This window comes from Oncorhynchus nerka, linkage group LG18 (assembly GCF_034236695.1).
Source record: "Oncorhynchus nerka isolate Pitt River linkage group LG18, Oner_Uvic_2.0, whole genome shotgun sequence".
NCBI classification, from domain to species: domain Eukaryota; kingdom Metazoa; phylum Chordata; class Actinopteri; order Salmoniformes; family Salmonidae; genus Oncorhynchus; species Oncorhynchus nerka.
The window spans coordinates 44,497,503-44,522,190 of record NC_088413.1 but is presented as its reverse complement, the minus strand read 5'-3'; the positions used below and the strand labels follow the sequence as shown (position 1 = coordinate 44,522,190).

At 44.5% G+C, this 24,688-nt stretch overlaps 1 protein-coding gene across 2 annotated transcripts in view; it reads right to left on the bottom strand.

Annotated features, from left to right (window-relative positions):
- samd4a (sterile alpha motif domain containing 4A) overlaps positions 1-24,688 on the bottom strand; it is a 103,768-nt gene that overhangs the window by 39,202 nt on the left and 39,878 nt on the right. The window contains exons 3-4 of one of the 2 annotated variants that reach the window (XM_029687464.2): positions 12,686-13,270; positions 5,059-5,397 (exon numbers count right to left, since the gene is read on the bottom strand). In XM_029687464.2, coding sequence (XP_029543324.1) covers positions 5,059-5,397; positions 12,686-13,270 — 924 coding nt within the window. The remainder of the gene's footprint in view (positions 1-5,058; positions 5,398-12,685; positions 13,271-24,688) is intronic. The other variant, XM_029687465.2, reaches the window with a different exon arrangement.

The window sequence follows — 24,688 nt, the reverse complement described above, 5'->3', positions numbered from 1 at the left end:
GCTCGGAAACCAGATTGCACAGCGGAGAAGGTACGGTGGGATTCGAGATGGTCAGTGACCTGTTTGTCAGTGACCTGCTTACTTAACTTGTTGAATCTAGGGGTCTTTTATTTTAATTTTTTTTGAAAACTAACGTTCCCAAAGTAAACGGTTTCAGGACCAGAAAATAGAATATGCATATAATTGACAGCTTATTGACAGAAAACACTCTAAAGTTTCCAAAACTGTAAAGATATTGTCTGTGAGTGCCACAGAACTGATGCTACAGGCGAAACCAAGATGACATTTCAAACAGGAAGTGCCCCAGATTTTGAAGGCGCTGTGTTCCAATGACTCCTTATATGGCTGTGAATGGCTCACGAATGAGCTTACACTTTCTGTAATTTCCCCAAAGTGTATGCAGCATTGTGACGTATTTGTAGGCATATCATTGGTAGATTGACCATAAGACACTACATTTACCAGGTGGTCGCTTGGTGTCCTCCGTCGCAATTATTGCGCAATCTCCAGCTGCAGTACTTTTCCGTTTGCTACTGAGGAGAAACCCAACTGCCACGAATGATTTATCATCGAATAGATATGTGAAAAACACCTTGAGGATTGATTCTAAACAACGTTTGCCATGTTTCTGTCGATATTATGGAGTTAATTTGGAAAAAAGTTTGGCGTTGTAATGACTGAATTTTCGGGTTTTTCTTAGCCAAACGTGATGAACAAAACGGAACGATTTCTCCTACACAAATAATATTTTTGGAAAAACTGAACATTTGCTATCTAACTGAGTCTCCTCATTGAAAACATCCGAAGTTCTTCAAAGGTAAATGATTTTATTTGAATGCTTTTCTTGTTTTTGTGAAAATGTTGCCTGCTGAATGCTAGGCTTAATGCTATGCTAGCTATCAATACTCTTACACAAATGCTTGTGTAGCTATGGTTGAAAAGCATATTTTGAAAATCTGAGATGACAGGCTAAGCTTGTGAGTGAATATATTTCTTTCATTTCATGTGCGATTTTCATGAATAGTTAACGTTGCGTTATGGTAATGAGCTTTGAGGCTATGATTACGCTCCCGGATACGGGATTGCTCGACACAAGAAGTTAAATGCAACAACAAAACATTATTGATAAATAGCAATCTACACTGAACAGAAATATGAATGCAACATGTAAAGTGTTAGTCCCATGTTTCATGAGCTGAAATAAAAAATCTCAGAAATGTTCCATATGCACAAAGCTTATTTCTTTCAAATTTTGTGCACAAATGTGTTTATATCCCTGTTAGTGAGCATTTCTCCTTTGACTAGATAATCCATCCACTGACATGTGTGGCATATCAAGAAGCTGATTAAACAGCATGATCATTACAGAGGTGCACCTTGTGCTGGGGACAATAAACGGCCACTCAAATGTGTAGCTTTGTCACACAATGCCACATAAGTTAAGGGAGCTAGAGAAATGTCCACCAGAGCGGTTGCCAGATAATTTAAATGTTAATTTCTCTACCATAAGCCGCCTCCAACTGTTTTAGAGAATTTGGCAGTACGTCCAACCAGCCTCACAACTGCAGACCACGTGTATTGTGTCGTATGGGCGAACGGTTTCCTGATGTCAACGTTGTGAACAGAGTGCCCCATGGTGGCAGTGGGGTTATGGTATGGAAAGGGATAAGCTACGGACAACAAACACAATTGCATTTCATCGATTGCAATTTCAATGCACAGAGATACCGTGATGAGATCCTGAGGTCTATTGTCGTGCCATTCATCCACTGCAATCACCTCATGTTTCAGCATGATAATGCACAGTCCCATGGCTTGGAAGCTGAACATTTCCCAGTTCTTCCATGGCCTCACTAGACATGTCACCCATTGAGCATGTATGGGATGTTCTGGATCTACGTATACGACAGCGTGTTACAGTTCCCGCCAAAATTCAGCAACTTTGCATAGCCATTGAGGAGTGGGCAACATTACACAGGCCAAAATCAACAGCCTAATCAACTCTACGTGATGGAAATTTGTCACGCTGCATGAGGCAAATGGTGGTCACACCAGACAGATACTGACTGGTTTTCTGATCCACGGGGCCTACCTTTTTTTTAAGGTATCTGTGACCAACAGATTAATATCTGTATTCTCAGTCATGTGTAATCCATAGATTAGGGGGTGCGTGCTCAGTCCCCTCGTATACTCCCTGATCACCCATGACTGCATGGCCAAGCATGACTCCAACACCATCATTAAGTTTGCCGACGACACAACAGTGGTAGGCCTGATCACTGACAACGATGAGACAGCCTATAGGGAGGTCAGAGACCTGGCAGTGTGGTGGCAGGATAACAACCTCTCCCTCAACGTGATCAAGACAACAAAGATGATTGTGGACTACAGGAAAGGATGACCCGAGTGTAGTGCATACGGCCAAGCTTCCCGCAATCCAGGACCTCTATACCAGGTGGTGTCAGAGGAAGGCCCCAAAAAATTGCCAAAGACTCCAGCCACCCTAGTCAGACTGTTCTCTCTGCTACCGCACAGCAAGCGGTACCGGAGCGCCAAGTCTAGGTCCAAAAGGCTCTTAACAGCTTCTACCCCCAAGCCATAAGACTCCTGAACAGCTAACCAACAGCTAAATTAATGGCTACCTGGACTATTTGCATTGTCCCCCTCACCCCCATTTTTACGCTGCTGCTACTCCTTGTTTATCATCTATGCATTGTCACTTTACCTCTACCTACTGTACATATTACCTAAATTACCTCGACTAGCCAGTTCCCCCACACATTGACTCTGTACCGGTACCCCCTCTATTTAGCCTCGCTGTGAACTGTGTGTGCGCCGGTGATCAGGGGTGTATTCATTCGGCTAATTCTGTTGCAAAACATTTCTTAACACGGGAGCAAACGGAAGAAAATGGGCAGGGCCCTATCTGAATTTGTCCAATACCAGAAACTCTTGTTTAAGTTGCAAAACGGAACTGAAACTGTTTGGACTAATGATTGCACACCAGATCAGATGCAGGCAAGAGTGTGCAAGGCAGTATTGAATCTGGTATTGAATGTGTCTGTTACCTTGATTCCTACAATGTGTCTCTCAAACCTGTGCAACTACATTATAAACTTTCATGTGCAGGCCAGGTTGTAGCAACCTCATGATGGGTACAGGGCAAATTCAGGTATCATGTAAACTCAGTAAAAAAAAGAAATGTTCCTTTTTCAGGACCCTGTCTTTCAAAGATAATTGGTAAAAATCCAAATAACTTCACAGGTCTTCATTGTAAAGGTTTTAAACACTGTTTCCCATGCTTGTTCAATGAACCATAAACAATTGATGAACATGCACTTGTGGAACAGTCGTTAAGACTAAGGCTTACAGACGGTAGGCAATTAAGGTCACAGTTATGAAAACTTAGGACACTAAAGATGCCTTTCTACTGACTATGAAAAACAACAAAAGAAAGATTCCCAGGGTCCCTGCTCATCTGTGTGAACGTGCTTTAGGCATGCTGCAAGGAAGCATTAGGACTGCAGATGTGGCCAGGGCAATAAATTGCAATGTCCGTACTGTGAGATGCCCAAGACAGCGCTACAGGGAGACAGGACGGACAGCTGATCGGCCTCGCAGTGACAGACCATGTGTAACAACACCTGCACAGGATCGGTACATCCGAGCATCACACCTGCGGGACAGGTACAGGATGGCAACAACAACTGCCCGAGTTACACCAGGAACGCCCAATCCCTCCATCAGTGCTCAGACTGTCCATCATAGGCCGAGAGAGGCTGGACTGAGGGGTTGTAGGCCTGTTGTAGGGCAGGTCCTCACCAGACATCACCGGTAACAACGTCGCCTATGGGCAGAAACCCACCATTGCAGGACCAGACAGGAATGGCAAAAAGTGCTCTTCACTGACGAGTCACGGTTTTGTCTCACCAGGGGTGATGGTCAGATTTGCGTTTATCGTTGAGGGAATGAGCGTTACACCGAGGCCTGTACTCTGGAGCAGGATCGATCCGGTCCGTCATGGTCTGGGGCGGTGTGTCACAGCATCATCGGACTGAGCTTGTTGTTGTTGCAGGCAATCTCAACGCTGTGCCTTACAGGGAAGACATCCTGCTCCCTCATGTGGTACCCTTCCTGCAGGCTCATCCTGACATGACCCTCCAGCATGACAATGCCACCAGCCATACTGCTCGTTCTGTGCTCGATTTCTTGCAAGACCGGAATATCATTGTTCTGCCAGTCAGCGAAGAGCCTGGATTTCAATCCCATTGAGCACGTCTGGGACCTGTTGGATCGGACGGTGAGGGCTAGGGCCATTCCCCCCCAAAATGTCCGGGAACTTGCAGGTGCCTTGGTGGAAGAGTGGGGTAACATCTCACAGCAAGAACTGGCAAATCTGGTGCAGTCCATGAGGAGGAGATGCACTGCAATACTTAATGCAGCTGGTGGCCACACCAGATACTGACACCAGATACAGTTACTTTGATTTTGACACCCGCTTTGTTCAGGGACACATTATTCCATTTCTGTTAGTCACATGTCTGTGGAACTTGTTCTGTTTATGTCTGTTGTTGGATGTGTTCATACAAATATTTACACATGTTAAGTTTGCTGAAAATAAACACAGTTGACAGTGAGAGGACATTTCTTTTTTTTGCTGAGTTTAGTAGTATAAACCTATCGATGTTTCATTGAGCTGGGTGAATGGAATATGAATGACAGTCATCCAATAATTAACGTCCTCCTTAATCTTAAACAGCACCGACCACAACTGCTGGAGAGGACATTCTAGAAAACACTTTAACCGTCTCAGACCAGGACACAAATCTCTGTTTCAACTGACATTGATAGAAGTGGAATTTTTAATCAATGACTGGATCACTACACTAAATATCTAACGAACTATCAAACACATTTGGGGGCCAGACGCGGTCAACTCAAAAACAGTTGATGAGGGACATCCTGTCTTGAACACCCTCTACCCCCCTAGCCCCCATGGCTTCCTCCTCCATGCTACCCTGTCCGCTACGCATGAGAGCGGTGGAGTACTGAACTCACCCCCCATGCCGCTGCCCTCCTTATGAAATGTTCTCCTGCGGTACAAGCTTCCTCCACAGCATCCTCCTCCTCCTAGACCTGCGTCCTCCAGGTGCTCGCTGCCGCCACTACCTGAAGACGCTACGCTGCTCTGGGGGGAGAGGGGTGCGTGGTGGGGGTCGGTGGGGGCCAGCCCCAGCCCTCCTCCTCCCCGGGGCCCGCGCAGGTCCTCCTGGGAGAGCCAGCCATGACCCAAACCCAAGGAGGAGGAACCGGCCAAGGAGCCATCACTCATCGGGGGGGTAAGGGACACCGAACGCTTCAGGGGACTGTGCTGCCCTCCGCCGCCGCCAAACAGGACTGCAAGACACACACAAGAGACAGGGGGGGTGGGGAGGCCCAGACAGTTAGAAAGGGGCTCAGTTCTGCTAGGATACTACCATGATAACACACTGTGTTAGTTTGAGAGCTAGTAGGGACATGGACAGACAGGCAATAGTGAGGCCCAGACCAGACCTGAGTCTTAGCCCCCAGCTCAACTTTACTACTGTAACCAATTTACTAATGATTATAATGTCCATTCACAACACACTGTTCTCCCAGTCAAAGGCTTCTGTCTTTCTGTACCAGAGGGAAGTAGGGGTGGCAGGTAGCCTAGTGGTTAAAGCATTGGGCCAGTAACCGAAGGTTGCTAGATTGAAGAGGCCTCTGAGCACAGTTGGGTCACAGAAAACACAACTTGTCCTATTTATTTTATTTGTCGGAAAAACAAGCAGGCAAGAGAGAGGGGGAGAGACAGACATTTTCCCCTGCTTTTACACCTACACAACAGGTAAACCTTGTATGGCGTCACAGAACATTCCAGAAGTAGCTGGAGTAGGACCATTCCACAGTAACGGAATTATGCGGATTCAGATGTTTCACTTTAAATTGTATGCCAAACAAAAACCATTGATTTCCAACTCTATGCACAATGACTACTTTGAACAATTTACACTGAAAATGTCACAAAAACACATTTACTGGAAGAACTGTGCAGATGCAATGCTTGGTTAACCTCTTGAACCTCTGGGGGCAGTATTTCATTTTTGGATGAAAAACGTTCCCGTTTTAAACAAGATATTTTGTCACGAAAAGATGCTTGACTATGCATATAATTGACAGCTTTGGAAAGAAAACACTGACGTTTCCAAAACTGCAAAGATATTGTCTGTGAGTGCCACAGAACTAATGCTACAGGTGAAACCAAGATGAAATTTCATACAGGAAGTGAGCCAGATTTTTGAGGCGCTGTGTTCCAATGTCTCCTTATATGGCTGTGAATGCGCAAGGAATGAGCCTACACTTTCTGTCGTTTCCCCAAGGTGTTTGCAGCATTGTGACGTATTTGTAGGCATATCATTGGAAAATTTACCATAAGAGAATACATTTACCAGGTGTCCGCTCGGTGTCCTCCGTCGAAACTATTGCGTAATCTCCAGCTGCATGCATTTTTCCATTTTGAACAGAGGAGAAACCAAACTGCCACGAGTGACTTATCATCGAATAGATATGTGATATATTTTGCTGATCCCTGCCTACAGACAGAAACTAAAACAAGAAGCTCCCACGCTGAGGTCTGTCCAACGCTGGTCCGACCAAGCTGATTCCACACTCCAAGACTGCTTCCATCACGTGGACTGGGATATGTTTCATATTGCGTCAGATAACAACATTGACGAATACGCTGATTCGGTGTGTGAGTTCATTAGAACATGCGTTGAAGATGTCGTTCCCATAGCAACAATTAAAACATTCCCTAACCAGAAACCGTGGATTGATGGCAGCATTCGTGTGAAACTGAAAGCGCGAACCACTGCTTTTAATCAGGGCAAGGTGACTGGTAACATGACCGAATACAAACAGTGCAGATATTCCCTCCGCAAGGCTATCAAAAAAGCTAAGCGTCAGTATAGAGACAAAGTAGAATCTCAATTCAACGGCTCAGACACAAGAGGTATGTGGCAGGGTCTACAGTCAATCACGGACAACAAGAAGAAAACCAGCCCAGTCACCGACCAGGATGTCTTGCTCCCAGGCAGACTAAATAACTTTTTTGCCCGCTTTGAGGACAATACAGCAGCGAAAACATGCGGACTCTCCTTCACTGCAGCCGAGGTGAGTAAAACATTTAAACGTGTTAACCCTCGCAAGGCTGCAGGCCTAGACGGCATCCCCAGCCGCGCCCTCAGAGCATGCGCAGACCAGCTGGCCGGTGTGTTTACGGACATATTCAATCAATCCCTATACCAGTCTGCTGTTCCCACATGCTTCAAGAGGGCCACCATTGTTCCTGTTCCCAAGAAAGCTAAGGTAACTGAGCTAAACGACTACCGCCCCGTAGCACTCACTTCCGTCATCATGAAGTGCTTTGAGAGACTAGTCAAGGACCATATCACCTCCACCCTACCTGACACCCTAGACCCACTCCAATTTGCTTACCGCCCAAATAGGTCCACGGACGATGCAATCTCAACCACACTGCCCTAACCCATCTGGACAAGAGGAATACCTATGTGAGAATGCTGTTCATCGACTACAGCTCGGCATTCAACACCATAGTACCCTCCAAAGCTCGTCATCAAGCTCAAGACCCTGGGTCTCGACCCCGCCCTGTGCAACTGGGTGCAGGACTTCCTGACGGGCCGCCCCCAGGTGGTGAGGGTAGGCAACAACATCTCCACCCCGCTGATCCTCAACACTGGGGCCCCACAAGGGTGCGTTCTGAGCCCTCTCCTGTACTCCCTGTTCACCCACGACTGCGTGGCCACGCACGCCTCCAACTCAATCATCAAGTTTGCGGACGACACAACAGTGGTAGGCTTGATTACCAACAATGACGAGACGGCCTACAGTGAGGGCCCTCGGAGTGTGGTGTCAGGAAAATAACCTGCCCTCCAGGACACCTACACCACCCGATGTCACAGGAAGGCCATAAAGATCATCAAGGACAACAACCACCCGAGCCACTGCCTGTTCACCCCGCTATCATCCAGAAGGCGAGGTCAGTACAGGTGCATCAAAGCTGGGACCGAGAGACTGAAAAACAGCTTCTATCAAGGCCAACAGACTGTTAAACAGCCACCACTAACATTGAGTGGCTGCTGCCAACACACTGACTCAACTCCAGCCACTTTAATAATGGGAATTGATGGGAAATGTAAAATATATCACTAGCCACTTTAAACAATGCTACCTAATATCATGTTTACATACCCTACATTATTCATCTCATATGTATACGTATATACTGTATTCTATATCATCTACTGCATCCTTATGTAATACATGTATCACTAGCCACTTTAACTATGCCACTTTGTTTACATACTCATCTCATATGTATATACTGTACTCGATACCATCTACTGTATCTTGACTATGCTGCTCTGTACCATCACTCATTCATATATCTTTATGTACATATTCTTTATCCCCTTACATTGTGTATAAGACAGTCGTTTTGGAATTGTTAGTTAGATTACTTGTTGGTTATTACTGCATTGTCGGAACTAGAAGCACAAGCATTTCTCTACACTCGCATTAACATCTGCTAACCATGTGTATGTGACAAATAAAATTTGATTTGATTAGATTTTTGATTTGAAAAACACCTTGAGGATTGATTCTAAACAACGTTTGCCATGTTTCTGTCGATATTATGGAGTTAATTTGGAAAAAAGTTTGCGTTGTAATGACTGAATTTTCAGGTTTTTTCTTAGCCAAACGTGATGAACACAACGGAGCGATTTCTCCTACACAAATAATCTTTTTGGAAAAACTGAACATTTGCTATCTAACTGAGTCTCCTCATTGAAAACATCCGAAGTTCTTCAAAGGTAAATGATTTTATTTGAATGCTTTTCTTGTTTTTGTGAAAATGTTGCCTGCTGAATGCTAGGCTTAATGCTATGCTAGCTATCAATACTCTTACACAAATGCTTGTGTAGCTATGGTTGAAAAGCATTTTTTGAAAATCTGAGATGACAGTGTTGTTAACAAAAGGCTAAGCTTGTGAGCCAATATATTTATTTCATTTAATTTGCGATTTTCATGAATAGTTAACGTTGCGTTATGGTAATGAGCTTGAGGCTATAATTACGCTCCCGGATACGGGATTGCTCGTCGCAGGTTAAAGAATTACAGTAAAATCTCCCTCAGTTCTTAAATTTCTGTTATAAAATATCTGCTCCGAATTAAGAATCAAAAAATGTCTGCAGAAAGAATGGGGTGTCAGCTATGACATGAGGCAAGTAGGCTGGTAGTGATGGGGCTCTAGTGAGAGGTAAAAGCATGCTGCATGCTCAAGGATGAAAACATGTATTTTGGATATTGAACTACAGTTGCTGAAGTGGATTTACTTCTGGTGAAGGATTGACGGTAATGGAATTACATCATGCGTCCGTGATCTATACAGAAATGTATAATTATGGATATTAATATAAGTATATTCATGGTGATGTATGCTGAATAGGTACACACATGTAGAAATATGAAATACCCTTCTTTTGCATAATTGGGTACTATTCTACACAGTGGCTATTATGGTAATGAGTTCCACCCCCAAACAAGACCATTATATGGTTGGTCCAGAACAGACCAAATCTGAAACAATCGTTTCGCTTTTCATTAAAAAAAATGTATACAAATGTTCAAATCTTTGACTGAGTATTTTGTGTAGATCGTTGACAAAAAAACAAAAAAAAGACAATTAAATCAATTTTAATCCCACTTTGTAACAACAAAATGTATAAAAAGTCACAAATATAGACTCTTCGCTTTCAGTGAATACCCAATTTGACATGCTCCTATGAACTTCAATTTAGATGGAAATGCCCAGTAGACGGAGCGGGCACGCTGGCTTCGAAGGCAAAAAAAATAAGATGTACTGGAGAGAGCTTTGTGCCCACTGTCCGGCCGGTGTCTGTGTGTGTGTCGCCTGTCAGTCTCTTTCTCCCCCTATATGCGGCACCACTAACTGTGTTAGCCTGGCTATGTATAGGACTTTACGGGCTCGTTTAAAATAGGTGGCCAGCTAACATTACAAGTTCCAGTCCCTAAATATTAGCCATTTTCCTTAAATACAGACTCTCCACAAAGGCTACCTTACATGGGTAAGGGATGGGACGTGGTGCCTGGGATGGCGATAGGGAGGTACGCATGTGGGGTGTGGTGGGGTGAGACGGAGACAGAGACAGACGGAGGGGATTGTGTGTAGAAATATTGCATTGTTGAAAAATATGGAGACTTGACCCATTGAAAGATCATTCTCTAGTACTCTATGGTTGGCAGACCCTATGAATATGCCAATAATAGAGTACTATGGTCCAGTCATAAAAATAGAGAATGATCATTCTATGGGTCAAATTTCCATATTTTTCAACACACAATTTCTATTTTTGCCATAATCAACAATTTCTTGGTTTATAAACTATATTGAACAATAAAATATCATTCCTAAACACTTCCTGAGTAGCCTATAACAGCCCTATGACTTAACTGGTATAAATGATTAAATATACAATCAAAATAGAGAGAATTACTTAATTTGGGCATAAGAAGAAAAACCTTAGCTAGCTCATTTAGCCACTAAATCTCTTCTAACCTAACCACCATAATAAACTGCTCTGGTAGACAGTCAATTAATTTGAAGATTACTAGTGTCACACTCAGTAAGCAAACATTGAGGGAGGTTGCAGATAGAAATGTCCGAATAGAGCTGACATGATTCCTTATTCTACATATCAGAGGCATGTTTGTTCTACATAACATATCTCTATCTGAATATTCCAGAAAGTTGTGCACTGCTGAATGCAACCCCAATTCAAACACATTGAGACAATTTATGCTTGATTCTGAAAATGTGGTCGGAGGCTCCGTTTGGAGGGTGTGATGCAATTCAGAGCCTCCAGAGTCACGCAGAGGCCAAATTGAGCTCAGTACCACATCGTCGTGCGCCTCAGAAATTATGCAACAATGCGGAGGGCTCCGTATAGCTCTGCCTTGACATAATTGGTTGATGGTAGATGGGGTCGGGAGGACCGGTATAAACACAAACTCTCTCCCTTGACAACTTCCTTCACAACAGCTCTGCGCTGCTCCGCACAGCGTAAAGAAGTATGAAATCCCCGACTTCCGTATCACCGTAAATGCTGCATGGCCAATGCAGACGTTGAATTGACCATTAAGTGCCTTAATCCTGTGGTGACTGACCATTGGCTAAAAGGAGGGCAACTCTAGAGTAGAGTTGTAAAATCGCTCATTTGTGCTACGGACTTCTGAAACTCCCAAGCACAGTAAAAAAAATAAGAGGATCTTGCACAGGGCCCAGAGCTTTAAATGTGTCCTTATTTATATCTCCAGCTGTCTTCTTCATCTGAGAAAAAAAAATACCCTTGCATTCTTCAACTGGAAATATCCTGCTCTAGCCACAGATATGTTAAATCTGAATAGCTTTGGAGTGCTGGGCGATAGGGCCTACACACCCACCTACCACTTTAGACTTCAACGCAGCGGGTAGACATTTTCCAGCTATTTGTCAGGTGGCTAGTGGCTGGCTGACTTGGGTTTCTTTGGAGTTTACCTGTGTGACGGGCCTTATAGCATTGGTTCCGGCTGAGGGTGCTCTAGAACAGGGGTTCCAAAACATTTTCACTCAGACCCCCCTTCCAGCACTGGAGAACACCCCCCCCCCCCCTCGTGTCTATTTCTATGGGTATAAGCACAAACTGTTCACACCCCACTTTATTTGCCATTTTAAAGCTAATTTCCTGCAATTCCATTTAGCCATATCTTATATGTGATATTTGAGTGACTCAAACATTACAACAAAACCTATGGGCAAAAAAACCTAGCTGACATGGGCTAGTTGATCTGGACATTCCTTAAAAGTTATAAATAGCTCTCTAAGGTCTGCAATGACAACATGAAAACTGTGTGTGTGTGGGGGGGGCATCTAGACTCTTGAGACTTTGGTGCCACTTTATTTGAAAAGGTTACTAACACATAAACTATAATTTCAGAGTGTCCTGACAAGTCCGTTTAATAAAGACTGTACTCATCAGCATCAGGAACCCTGACTAAGCACATGCAAACTACTGAGTGAGCTGCTAAGAGTGAGTCTTTTAATCCAAAACAACAACAAGAAGTGGAGGAGGCCACATCATAACATAGCTTCCTTTCCTGGCCCCCTTTAATTCACCACAACTGACGGTGAAAGGCCTGGGTAGGTCTTCAAACCTAACCTAACTCTTTACTGGTCCAGGCCAGGTTAATACTGTGACACCCTCAGCGGGGTCAACGACAACCAGATGTATTTGGTTTTCAGGGATACATTACCTTCAACCTAGCTTCCTTTTTCCCTGAAAACCGGATGTGGGGACTGCTCAGGCAGTTTTATGCCCATTTTATGTTAGTTACTACTATGACAACATTGGGACAACTGTTCATGTAAACAGAGCTTAATTAATACATTTGATTGATTGATTGGACTCCTTTCAGATCAGTGCTGCTCCAGATAGAAAGTAAACCAGGAGAGGAAAGGAAGCCATGTCAGACAATTGGGACTTCGCTATAAAAAGCAGGAAGTCGAAAAAGAAGAGCCACTCACTGGTGTTGCTGCTGCCGCCCGTGCCCACCGTGTTGATACTCCCAGGTACAGACGAGGACGGGTAGAGAGCCAGGTGCCCACCATTCTCACACCCTCCCTGCCCCTGCTGCTGCCATCCGCTGCCCAACCCAGAGTCCCTCGACCCCTGCCAGCCGTTGAGCCGATCGTCTGAGCCGTAGCGCTGGTGGTGATACAGGTGACCCAGGTGGCCCACAGAGGAACCCAAACTGGAACCCGACGAGGAGAGCGTTGAGGGGGGCGTCTGATGGTGCGAGGCTGGGGAGGGGGGCAGCCGTTCCAACGAGTCGGCCCGGGCAGCAGCGCGTTCCTCCAGGTGATTGAGCCAGAGGGCAAGGGCGGCTCGGTCGTCCAGTGAGGTGGCCGGGTGGATGAGGGCGTAGGAGAGGAGCTGGCGCGACTCTTCCAGATGGCGGCCGTGCTCGATGGTGTGTGCCAGGATACGGGGGAGGAGGCGCATGTACTCGCCCTTGGCTTCGATGTTGCCCGGCTTGAGCAGGGGCAGGTGGGTGAGGACCAGGGAGATGACGCGCTCCTTGGGCTCACCCTGCCACTGGCTGATCACCACTGGGGGAGGAAGAGAGAGAAGAAAGGGAAAAGAGAGGAACGGTTAATATAGGAATCTACAGTAACACATAACAATGGCTTATTCAGAATGGTGTGACTTTTTGAATTTACAGATAGCAAATGTGCAGTGTTTTCCATTAGTGCTGGCTGTCGCCTATACAGCCGGTTACACACTCATTTTCAGCCAGAAAAAAGTCTGCCGATCCATCTCCCGCTGGAATGAACGATATGATCGTGATAACAAAAGGACATGAGTTCCTGTATGTTCACCCGACCTAGAATACCTCAAATGCCGACCGTATTATCTCCCAAGACAATTATCTTCAGTTATAGTCACAGCCATGTATATCCCCCTTCAAGCCGATACCACGACGGCCCTCAAATAACTTTATGCAAAAACCACATATCCTGAGGCCGCATTTATTGTAACTGGGGATTTTAAAGCAAATTTGAGAAAAAAATCTGCTGAAGATTTTGATCACGCGGACTGGGATATGTTACGGGTAGCTTCCGAGAATAATGTCAACGATTACACTGAGTGACTGAGTTTATCAGGAAGAATCATGCAAGCTAACAGGCGGGCCACAAACAGACAAATAAAGGTGCAGTACAACAGCGGTGTGCAGAATGGCAACACAAAATGCACAACTCGTTGATCCTTGTCACGGATGGGCTGTTGCAGCAGACGACCACACTGGAGGTTCCATTACTATCAGCCAAAAACAAGAAAGAAGCGTGGGCACACGATCAGCAACACTGGACAATTGAGGAGTGGAAAAATATCACCTGGAACATGAGCGCAGTTTACTTGAGTGGCCTACGCAGTCCCAGATCTCAATCCAATAGAGTATCTTTGGGATGAGATGGAACGTTGAATGTTCACATCAAGAATGTACCGCCGTCCAATCTGCAGAACTGTGTGATGCCATCGTGTTTCTGACACCTTGCACAATGCCCCGAATAATAATAAACTTTTGACTGGTACTGTATGTATGTCCTCAGATCCTCAAAAGGTTCTACAGCTGCACCATCGAGAGCATTCTGACTGGTTGCATCACTGCCTGGTATGGCAACTGCTCGGCCTCCGACCGCAAGGCACTACAGAGGGTAGTGCGAACGGCCCAGTACACATCACTGGGGCCAAGCTCCCTGCCATCCAGGACCTCTATACCAGGCAGTGTCAGAGGAAGGCCCTAAAAATTGTCAAAGACTCCAGCCACCCTAGTCATAGACTGTTCTCTCTGCTACCGCACGACAAGCGGTACCATAGCGCCAAGTCTAGGTCCAAGAGGCTTCCAAACAGCTTCTACCCCCAAGCCATACAACTCCTGAACATCTAGTCAAATGGCTACCCAGACTATTTGCATTGCCCCCCTTCCCCCTCCACACCACTGCCACTCTCTGTTGTCATCTATGCATAGTCACTTTAATAACTCTACCTACATGTACATACTACCTCGAATAACCAGTGCCCCAGCACATTGACTCTGTACCGGCACCCCCCCTGTATATATAGTTATTTTTACTGCTGCTCTTTAATTACTTGTTACTTTTCATCTCTTATTCTTATCCATATTTTTTATATATTTTTTAACTGCACTTTTGGTTAGGGGCTCGTAAGTAAGCATTTCACTATAAGGTCTGCACCTGTTGTACTAATAAAATGTGATTTGATGTAGTGGCGTAACAATGTTATATGATGTACTGTTTTATCTTTTGTTTTATGTGTAGTGTAGAAGCTAATGGGGATCCTTAATAAACACAAATATAATGGTGCCCACCCCAGAGCTGTGTCTACTGCCTATGGCTCTGGGCTAAATGCCCAGTTTATTCTCATGACCCACAGTAACACCTTTATCCTAAATTTAGAGCCCTCCATTTGACTTGGACTGAGGCCTGCTCTCTTTCCCTCGCTCTTGCTTTCACTATTCCCCCCACTCTATGGCTGTCCTACTGCCTACAAGGCTCCACACACTCTTTTCTTCCCTCTTTACTCCCTTTAGCCTGCTTTTCACTCACTCCTCCTTCTCACCCCCCCCCCCCCCTCCCCTCAAGGTTCAGTTTTGAATTGGAGCAGCAGGCAGCTTATACAATAGCCTAGTCATCTTTGGGACTCTCTCTTCCTCCTTCCACGTTCCTCTTGCCCCCCTGCTCTATCCCCCTTTACGTCCTCCCTACTTCCAAATATAGGTGAGACAAAAACAGTTTGAGGTGGCAAGTCTTCCACCCTCTGTCTCCGAGTGTCAGTGCCATTCATCCATTCCTTGTCTAGCCGGGAGGGAGAGTGACGTTGATCAAGCTTTATTAACATGTTCCGTGCTTTTTAAAAGGGTATCCAAAGGGAACCACCAGCTTTCATATGTTCTCATGTTCTGAGCGAGGAACTTAAACGTTAGCTTTTTTACATGGCACATATTGCAATTTTACGTTCTTCTCCAACACTTTGTTTTTGCATTATTTAAACCAAATTGAACATGTTTCATTATTTATTTGAGGCTAAATTGATTTTATTGATGTATTATATTAAGATAAAAGAAAAGTGTTCATTCAGTATGGTTGAAATTGTCATTATTACAAATAAATAAATAAATTAAAAATTTGTAAAAAAAAAAACTTTTATATTATTTAAATTGTCCGATTAATCGGCATCTGCTTTTTTTGGTCCTCCAATAGTCGGTATCGGCGTTGAAAAATCATAAATCGGTCGCCCTCTACTACAGAGGGTTGTGCGGACAGCCCAGTTCCTCACTGGGGCCAAGCTCCCTGCCATCCAGGACCTCTATATCAGGTGGTGTGAAAAGAAGGCCCGGAAAATCATTAAAGACTCCAACCACCCAAGTAATTGACTATTTTCTCCCCTGCCGCACGGCAAGAGATACCGGTGCATCAAGTCTGACACCAACAGGCTCTTGAACAGCTTCTATCCCCAACCAATACAACTGATAAATAGCTAACAAAATACAGTAGCTACACAAACTCTCTCTCTCTATGCACACTCACAGGGCCCTACACACTCACACACACTGTCACTCCATCATTTGCTAACTCACACATAATAAACACACATTTATACTGACTCCACACACACGCTCACATACAGTGCCTTGCAAAATAATTCATCCCCCTTGGCGTTTTTCCTATTTTTTGCATTACAACATCACCAATTTGGACTATTTTGTGTAAGTGAAAAAAATTACTTGCTTCAAAAAATTCTAGATGGAAAAGTGGTGCGTGCATATGTATTCACCCCCTTTGCTATGAAGCCCCTAAATAAGATCTGGTGCAAACAATTACCTTCAGAAGTCACATAATTAGTTCAATAAATTCCACCTGTGTGCAATCTAAGTGTCACATGATCTCAGTATATATACACACCTGTTCTGAAAGGCCCCAGTGTCTGAAACACCACTAAGCAAGGGGCACCACCAAGCAAGTGCCACCATCAAGACCAAGGAGCTCTCCAAACAGGTCAGGGACAAAGTTGTGGAGAAGTACAGATCAGGGTTGGGTTATAAAAAATATCAGAAACTTTGAACATCCCACAGAGCACCATTTAATCTGTAATTTTTTTAAAAGAATATGGCACCACAACAAACCTGCCAAGAGAGGGCTGCCCACCAAAACTCACGGACCAGGCAAGGAGGGCATTCATCAGAGGCAACAAAGAGACCAAAGATAACCCTGAAGTAGCTGCATAGCTCCACAGCAGAGAGGTCCATAGGACCACTTTAAGCCGTACACTCCACAGAGCTGGGCTTTACAGAAGTGGCCAGAAAAAAGCCATTGCTTAAAGAAAAAAAATAAGCAAACACATTTGGTGTTTGCCAAGGCATGTGGGAGACTCCCCAAACATATGGAAGGTACTCTGGTCAGATAAGACTAAAATTGAGCTTTTTGGCCATCAAGGAAAACACTATGTCTGGCGCAAATCCAACACCTATCATCACCCCGAGAACCCCATCCCCACAGTGAAGCATGGTGGTGGCAGCATCATGCTGTGGGGATGTTTTTCCCTCGGCAGGGACTGGGAAACTGGTTAGAATTGAAGGAGTGATGGATATCGTTAAATACAGGGAAATTATTGAGGAAAACCTATTTCAGTCTGTTTCAGACAAAGGTTCACCTTCCAGCAGGACAATGACACTAAGCATACTGCTAAAGCAACACTCGAGTGGTTTAAGGGGAAACATTTAAATGTCTTGGAATGGCTTAGTCAAAGCCCAGACCTCAATCCAATTGAGAATCTGTGGTATGACTTAAAGATTGCTGTACATCAGTGGAACCCATCCAACTTGAAGGAGCTGGAGCAGTTTTGCTTTGAATAATGGGCAAAAATTCCAGTGGCTAGATGTGCCATGCTTATAGAGACATACCCCAAGAGACTCGCAGCTGTAATTGCTGCAAAAGGTGGCTCTACAAAGTATTGACTTTGGGGGGGTGAATAGTTATGCACGCTCAAGTTGTTTTTTTGTCTTATTTCTTGTTTGTTTAACAATAAAAAATATTTTGCATCTTCAAAGTGGTAGGCATGTTGTGTAAATCAAATGATACAACCCCCCAAAATCCATTTTAATTCCAGGTTGTAAGGCAACAAAATAGGGAAAAAGCCAAGTTGGATGAATACTTTCGCAAGCCACTGTTCAAGCTGCTGCTACTCTGTTTATTCCCCTTACCCATATCTACCTCCATCACTCCAGTATCCCTGCACATTGTATATATGGTATTGGAACTTACCTTTTTTTGCTGTGCTAACTTTATTGTGTATTTCATAGTGTTTTTTTCTAGTAATAAATTGTTATTGATTATTTAATTGTTGGAGTTTGCAAGAAAGGCATTTCACTCTAGTGGTATCCACTCCTGCATATGACACATCATTACAGTTAGAGTACAACTGTAAGACAAGGAGACGCAACCAAATACTATTGAGACGCACCCCGGGGGTTTTGAAGTACAAGAGTCAACAACAGATGGACGAGTCTCAAAGAGGATGAGAACACTTCCTCTACAACAGAGATGGAAAAAATGCCCAGACTTTGCCTGTCAAGATGTCAGTTCACAGAGTTCAGAGGTCAAAGTGGGGCCGCTAGGCTTGGGAAACACGATGCTAGTGAACCCGGAGGAATGCAGCAATGAAGGAGGAGTTGGGAGAGTTCTGAAGTCTGTGTCCCTCCCTCGCGCCACACCCCCCCACTCTCTCTCACCCCCCCCCTCTATCCCGACCCGCACTGACCCTGAACTTTGCATTGCTCCCCTGCCCAGCAAAAAAAAACACTGTTGCCACCACCAAGGGTGTAGCTTTCTAAGGGTCCTGCATTGGGCCATAGTTTGGTCTATTTCTCTTCACACACACACAACCCCTCCCCTGCAAACAGCCTTCGCTTTTGCCTAAAATATACATTTTTTCCCTCAACAATTAATTATGATTGAGCACAGAGTGAAGAAAGGTATGGGTCAGGACACAGGCAAGCAGGCAGGCAGATGGACATAGTGAGAGCAACAGACCGAAAGAGACAGAGCAGCAGGCAGACAAAATGACAACTTTTACTCAATGCCTTACTGTGACTTGATCAACCACCATAGTTATGTCACTCATCAAAAAGGGTGCTTAAACACGTTTTTTCACACGGGACACTTTGCAAAGACGTGTGGATCTCTCACTCCTGAGCTCAGCCCAACTGTCTCCCAGCGACGGTATACCAACCATAGAAATAAAATCAGGGTTAAAAAGGTACCAAGTCCTTTCTATAGATTATATTTCTATGATACCAAGCCCTCATACAAGGGGTGATCGACTCCAGGATTTTTGACCCGGACTCTTGTCGACTCCCAAAACACGCTGAAATGGCTGCGCATTCACATACACACTACCTCATTATTGCAGAGTCCTACTAGGAATACTAATTGTGTTTTCTAGAGAGGACTGCCCATTTGCTTATCAATTTACAAAAGGCTTATTTTGTTTGAATATAGAAGGTGATGTGTAGGAACTAGAATATTTCCGTGCAATAAACCCATTCTTTGCCATATTATCTAGCCCTATTCAGACAGGACTAGTAATATGGGGGCGGCAGCATAGCCTAGTGGTTAGAGCATTGGACTAGTAACCCGGAAGGTTGCAAGTTCAAACCCCCGAGCTGACAATGTACAAATCTGTCGTTCTGCCCCTGAACAGGCAGTTAACCCACTGTTCCTAGGCCGTCATTGAAAATAAGAATTTGTTCTTAACTGACTTGCCTAGTTAAATAAAGGTAAAAAAATATATATACTAGAGACGTTGGTTATGTCATTATTATCCAAGCATCAGCGTTTTTCCAGAGGACAATTCACACGGGATTAGTTTTTTTCCAAACTGCCCCCTGTAAATTCTTAATTTTTTACTCATTCAGTTGACGGTAGCCTGGAGTAGAGGTTTTTATTTCAACTTCATGTCTAAACGATAATAGGCTACACAAATAACGTGTGCTTTGCTGACAAATGTATAGGTGTCACCATAATATTTAAATTGAGAAAGTGGGATCATAATCCTTGTTTTAGCGATCCATGGTAGACATCCCTCCTAATACAAATGCCCCCCATCCTGCTGATTTGAGCTGCTGAACAGTATTTGCACTTGAGATGTGTTTATGGATGAGAAAGTGAACTTGCCATTGGGAATCGGGGACACCCTGATTTGCTATCTATTGCCTAGGTAAACTACTGTATCAACAGCCAGGGTTTAATTAAGTAAGCTATAGGTGCATATTGGCCTAATTAAACTGACGCATTTGGCAATGTTCACCTTCAATTCGCTGGCACAATGTGGAATAGCTGAGCCATACTAATTAGGAGGACAGTGAGTGTAGCAGAATGAAGCAAATCTGCACAAAATTGTAGGAGAAGATCCTCCCGCAGCGGAGTCGCTTACAGTATTAAAATGTTAGACAGGAGGAGACACTACTTCAAGTCTTAGGGGGATGACATCACAGTGGCTACTAGTACTCACCTGCAGCTCACCTCCGCCCTAGTCACACCACTTTCACCTCATCCTACGCCGCCCACAGTATTACTCAGCCAACGGCTGTATAATCTGAGTCAATGTAGCAGAATTAAATACCAACTAAATGAATTCTGTGGGTGCTAGATTGCTGCTTTGCTGGCTGCTGAGGTTGATGCGGAGAAAGAGTAAGTCAATGAGTGTAGTAGCATATGTGAACTAGTTGACAGGCTCTTAAGTCATCCTTCCTCAATTCAGAGGAAGGGGAGGGCCCTTGTACCTTCTCCAATACAGTTGTGATACAATACAGGAGATAGGAAGAGGATAAGATAGGATGCAAGTATTCAAGGAAAGACTAAGTGAGACAAAGCTCTAGTAGCCATCGTGTGATGTCACCCACCCTGAGACCTAAAGTACAGTTTTCTGAGCCCAACCTACACCATGGTTTAGGTAGGATAATGGACGCTGCTTTGTGGGTATGAAGTGCTGTTGTGGACAGGGGTTGCATCCCAGGTCAGCTATACAGGGATTGTTACTCCCACACCAATGTTCAAGGAGATCCGCTGCAAATCTGTGCAATATCCCTCAAAAATGAGTGACAACCAAATAAAACAGACAAACATGGAATATTCAATGATCGGGATGAGATCAGGGCTCTGTGCAGGCCTGTCAAGTTCTTCCACACTGATGGACAAACCATTTCTGTATGGCTCTCACTTTGTGCGCGAGGGCATTGTCATGCTGAAACAGGAAAGGGCCTTCCCCAAACTGTTGCCACAAAATTGGAAGCACCGAATAGTCCAAAATCTCATTGTATGCGTTAAGATTTCCCATATCATGAAGCTCCTGACAAACAGTTATTGTGCTGATGTTGCTTTCAAAAGGCAGTTTGAAACTCTGTGGTGAGTGTTGCAACCGAGGAAAGGCGATTTTTACGCGCTACGCACTTCATCACTCGGCGGCCCGTTCTGTGAGCTTGTGTGGCCTTCCACTTTGCGGCTGATCCGTTGTTGCTCCTAGACGTTTCCACTTCACAATAACAATAACAGCACAGTTGACTGGGGTAGCTCTAGCAGGGCAGAAATTTGAGAACTGACTTGTTGGAGGAGAGCGAGAGAAAGCGTGCGCGAGAGAGAGACGAGGTGGTCACTGGGTGTGCGCACCAGGCCCATTCTGGACTAGCCAAGTGTCTCCTTTGAATTAAATCAAACTTTGACACACCAAATGACAGTTGGGCTTGGATGCCAATTCAGCAACTTGGGAAGCACGACTTCTTTACAGACCGAAGACAGACAACCACTTCTTCATGTCCATCCTCCCAAAATAGTCTAGGAACAATGTTGAGTCATTGTGGAAAATGAATTACAAAAGTGATTTCTAACTGGCTAAGATGAGAGAGTCACTGTCTTTGCAGACAGAGTTCAGTGTGTCAAATCGGAGGGCATGTTGTCCGGTCCTCTGGCAGTCTCTATGGGGGTGCCACAGGGTTCAATTCTCGGGCCGACTCTTTTCTCTGTATATATCAATGATGTTGCTCTTGCTGCGGGCGATTCCCTGATCCACCTCTATGCAGACGACACCATTCTATACACTTTCGGCCCGTCATTGGACACTGTGCTATCTAACCTCCAATCGAGCTTCAATGCCATACAACACTCCTTCCGTGGCCTCCAACTGCTCTTAAACGCTAGTAAAACCAAATGCATGCTTTTCAACTGATCGCTGCCTGCACCCGCTTGCCCGACTAGCATCACCACACTGGATGGTTCCGACCTTGAATAAGTACCTAGGTGTCTGGCTAGACTGCAAACTCTCCTTCCAGACCCATATCAAACATCTCCAATCGAAAATCAAATCAAGAGTCGGCTTTCTATTCCGCAACAAAGCCTCCTTCACTCACGCTGCCAAGCTTACCCTAGTAAAACTGACTATCCTACCGATCCTCGACTTCGGCGATGTCATCTACAAAATGGCTTCCAACACTCTTCTCAGCAAACTGGATGCAGTTTATCACAGTGCCATCCGTTTTGTCACTAAAGCACCTTATACTACCCACCACTGCGACTTGTATGCTCTAGTCGGCTGGCCCTCGCTACATATTCGTCGCCAGACCCACTGGCTCCAGGTCATCTACAAGGCCATGCTAGGCAAAGCTCCGCCTTATCTCAGCTCACTGGTCACGATGGCAACACCCATCCGTAGCACGCGCTCCAGCAGGTGTATCTCATTGAGCATCCCCAAAGCCAACACCTCATTCGGCCGCCTTTCGTTCCAGTACTCTGCTGCCTGTGACTGGAACGATTTGCAAAAATCGCTGAAGTTGGAGACTTTTATCTCCCTCACCAACTTCAAACATCAGCTATCTGAGCAGCTAACCGATCGCTGCAGCTGTACATAATCTATTGGTAAATAGCCCACCCATTCTCACCTACCTCATCCCCACAGATTTTATTTATTTACCTTTCTGCTCTTTTGCACACAAATATCTCTACCTGTACATGATCATCTGATCATTTATCACTCCAGTGTTAATCTGCAATATTGTAATTATTCGCCTACCTCCTCATGCCTTTTGCACACATTGTATATAGACTCCCCTTTTTTCTCTCTTACTGTGTTATTGACTTGTTAATTGTTTACTCCATGTGTAACTCTGTGTTGTCTGTTCACTCTGCTATGCTTTATCTTGGCCAGGTCGCAGTTGCAAATGAGAACCTGTTCTCAACTAGCCTACCTGGTTAAATAAAGGTGAAATAAAAAATAAACACACACCACCAGTCTCGGCCCCATCCACTCAGCTCTGCCTGTTTTCCATCTGAAGTTTACCTCATGACAGAGCAGAGAGCCGGGTTTATAGGGCCTAAGCCTACTGTCCTGTATTTATCCTGTTAGCAAAACAAACAGGGCCCAGGTGCTACTGGGGGCCTTTTTATAGTGTGTTGAGTCAACACGCGACTCCTTCCGCTCTACACAGTGGGTTTTTGTAATGCTTGCCTTCACAAAGTGAGGGTTAGCCGTTAGGTGCAGTTAGCCCCCGGGGGTGTATGCTAATGTTACTGAATGAATGCCAGTGACCAGTTACGATGATGGCCCAGCTCGTAGAAAAGTGCCACGGGAAGAGTTAGCGGCGGCTAACGCCAGCTCGCTCAAAAGAGCAATGGGAGGGGTTTAAATCCAGCCAATGGACTGAGAGAAGGGGGGAAAGGCAATGAAAAGTAGTCCAGAACAAATGTTCCCCCCCAAAAAAAATTCAGCACTGAGCAAATTTCAGGTCTGCTGGGCGCAAACTTGAACATTCTGTGCAACTTCCAGCGCGTGTTTCCAGTGGCCAAGTAGGCTACTGTGGCTATTTGATCATAATGTAGGCCTACCAGAGTAGCCTACCATCAAAAACAATGGAGAAAATGCATCCCATAACACAGAAATAGCTGCTCTGTCATTCAGTCTACAGAAACAGCACCGTGTGGTGTTCAATGTAAGCCTACATTTTTTATTTAACTAGGCAAGTCAGTTAAAACTTCTTATGGCTGGGGGGCAGTATTGAGTAACTTGGATGAATAAGTTGCCCAAAGTAAACGGCCTACTCCTCAGTCTCAGTTGCTAATATATGTATATTATTAGTATTGGATAGAAAACAAAAGTTTCTAAAACTGTTTGAATGATGTCTGTGAGTATAACAGAACTCATATGGCAAGCAAAATCCAGAGGAGAAATCAAAACAGGAAGTGAGAAATCTGAGCTTTGTATGTATTCACCAGAGTCCCCAATGAAATCCCCTTGAGATATTAATGATGTTGCACTGCCTAGGGGTTCCACTAGATGTCGACCATCAATAGAAATTATAATGAGACTTTATGGTGTTGTGGGAGTGAATGATAGCAGAATCAGTCAGGTGTCTGGCAGGCAGCCATTTTCTGATCATGCTTAATCCTCATGGTAGTCACTTGCGTTCCATGGCTCATGAAGACAAGGAATAGTCCGGTTGGAACTTTATTGAAGGTATATGTTAACGTCAAAATGATTGATTCTGTACATTGTTTGAAATGTTTCTTCGACCCGTATATAACTTTTTGAAGTTTTTGTCCGATATAACGCTGACCAGAATGAGCGTTTGGATATGTATACCAAATGCGCTAACAAAAGAAGGTATTTGGACATAAATAACAGACATCTTCGAACAAAACAAACATTTATTGTGGACCTGGGATTCCTGGAGTGCTTTCTGATGTAGATCATCAAAGGGAATATTTATCATGTAATTTCTTGTTTATGTTGACGTCAACATGGCGGCTATTGTGACAAATGTTTCTGAGCACAGTCTCAGATTATTGCATGGCTGACTTATTCCGTAAAGTTTTTTTGAAATCAGACACAGCGGTTGCATTAAGGAGAGGTATATCTATAATTCCATGTGTATAACTTGTATTATCATCTACATTTATGAT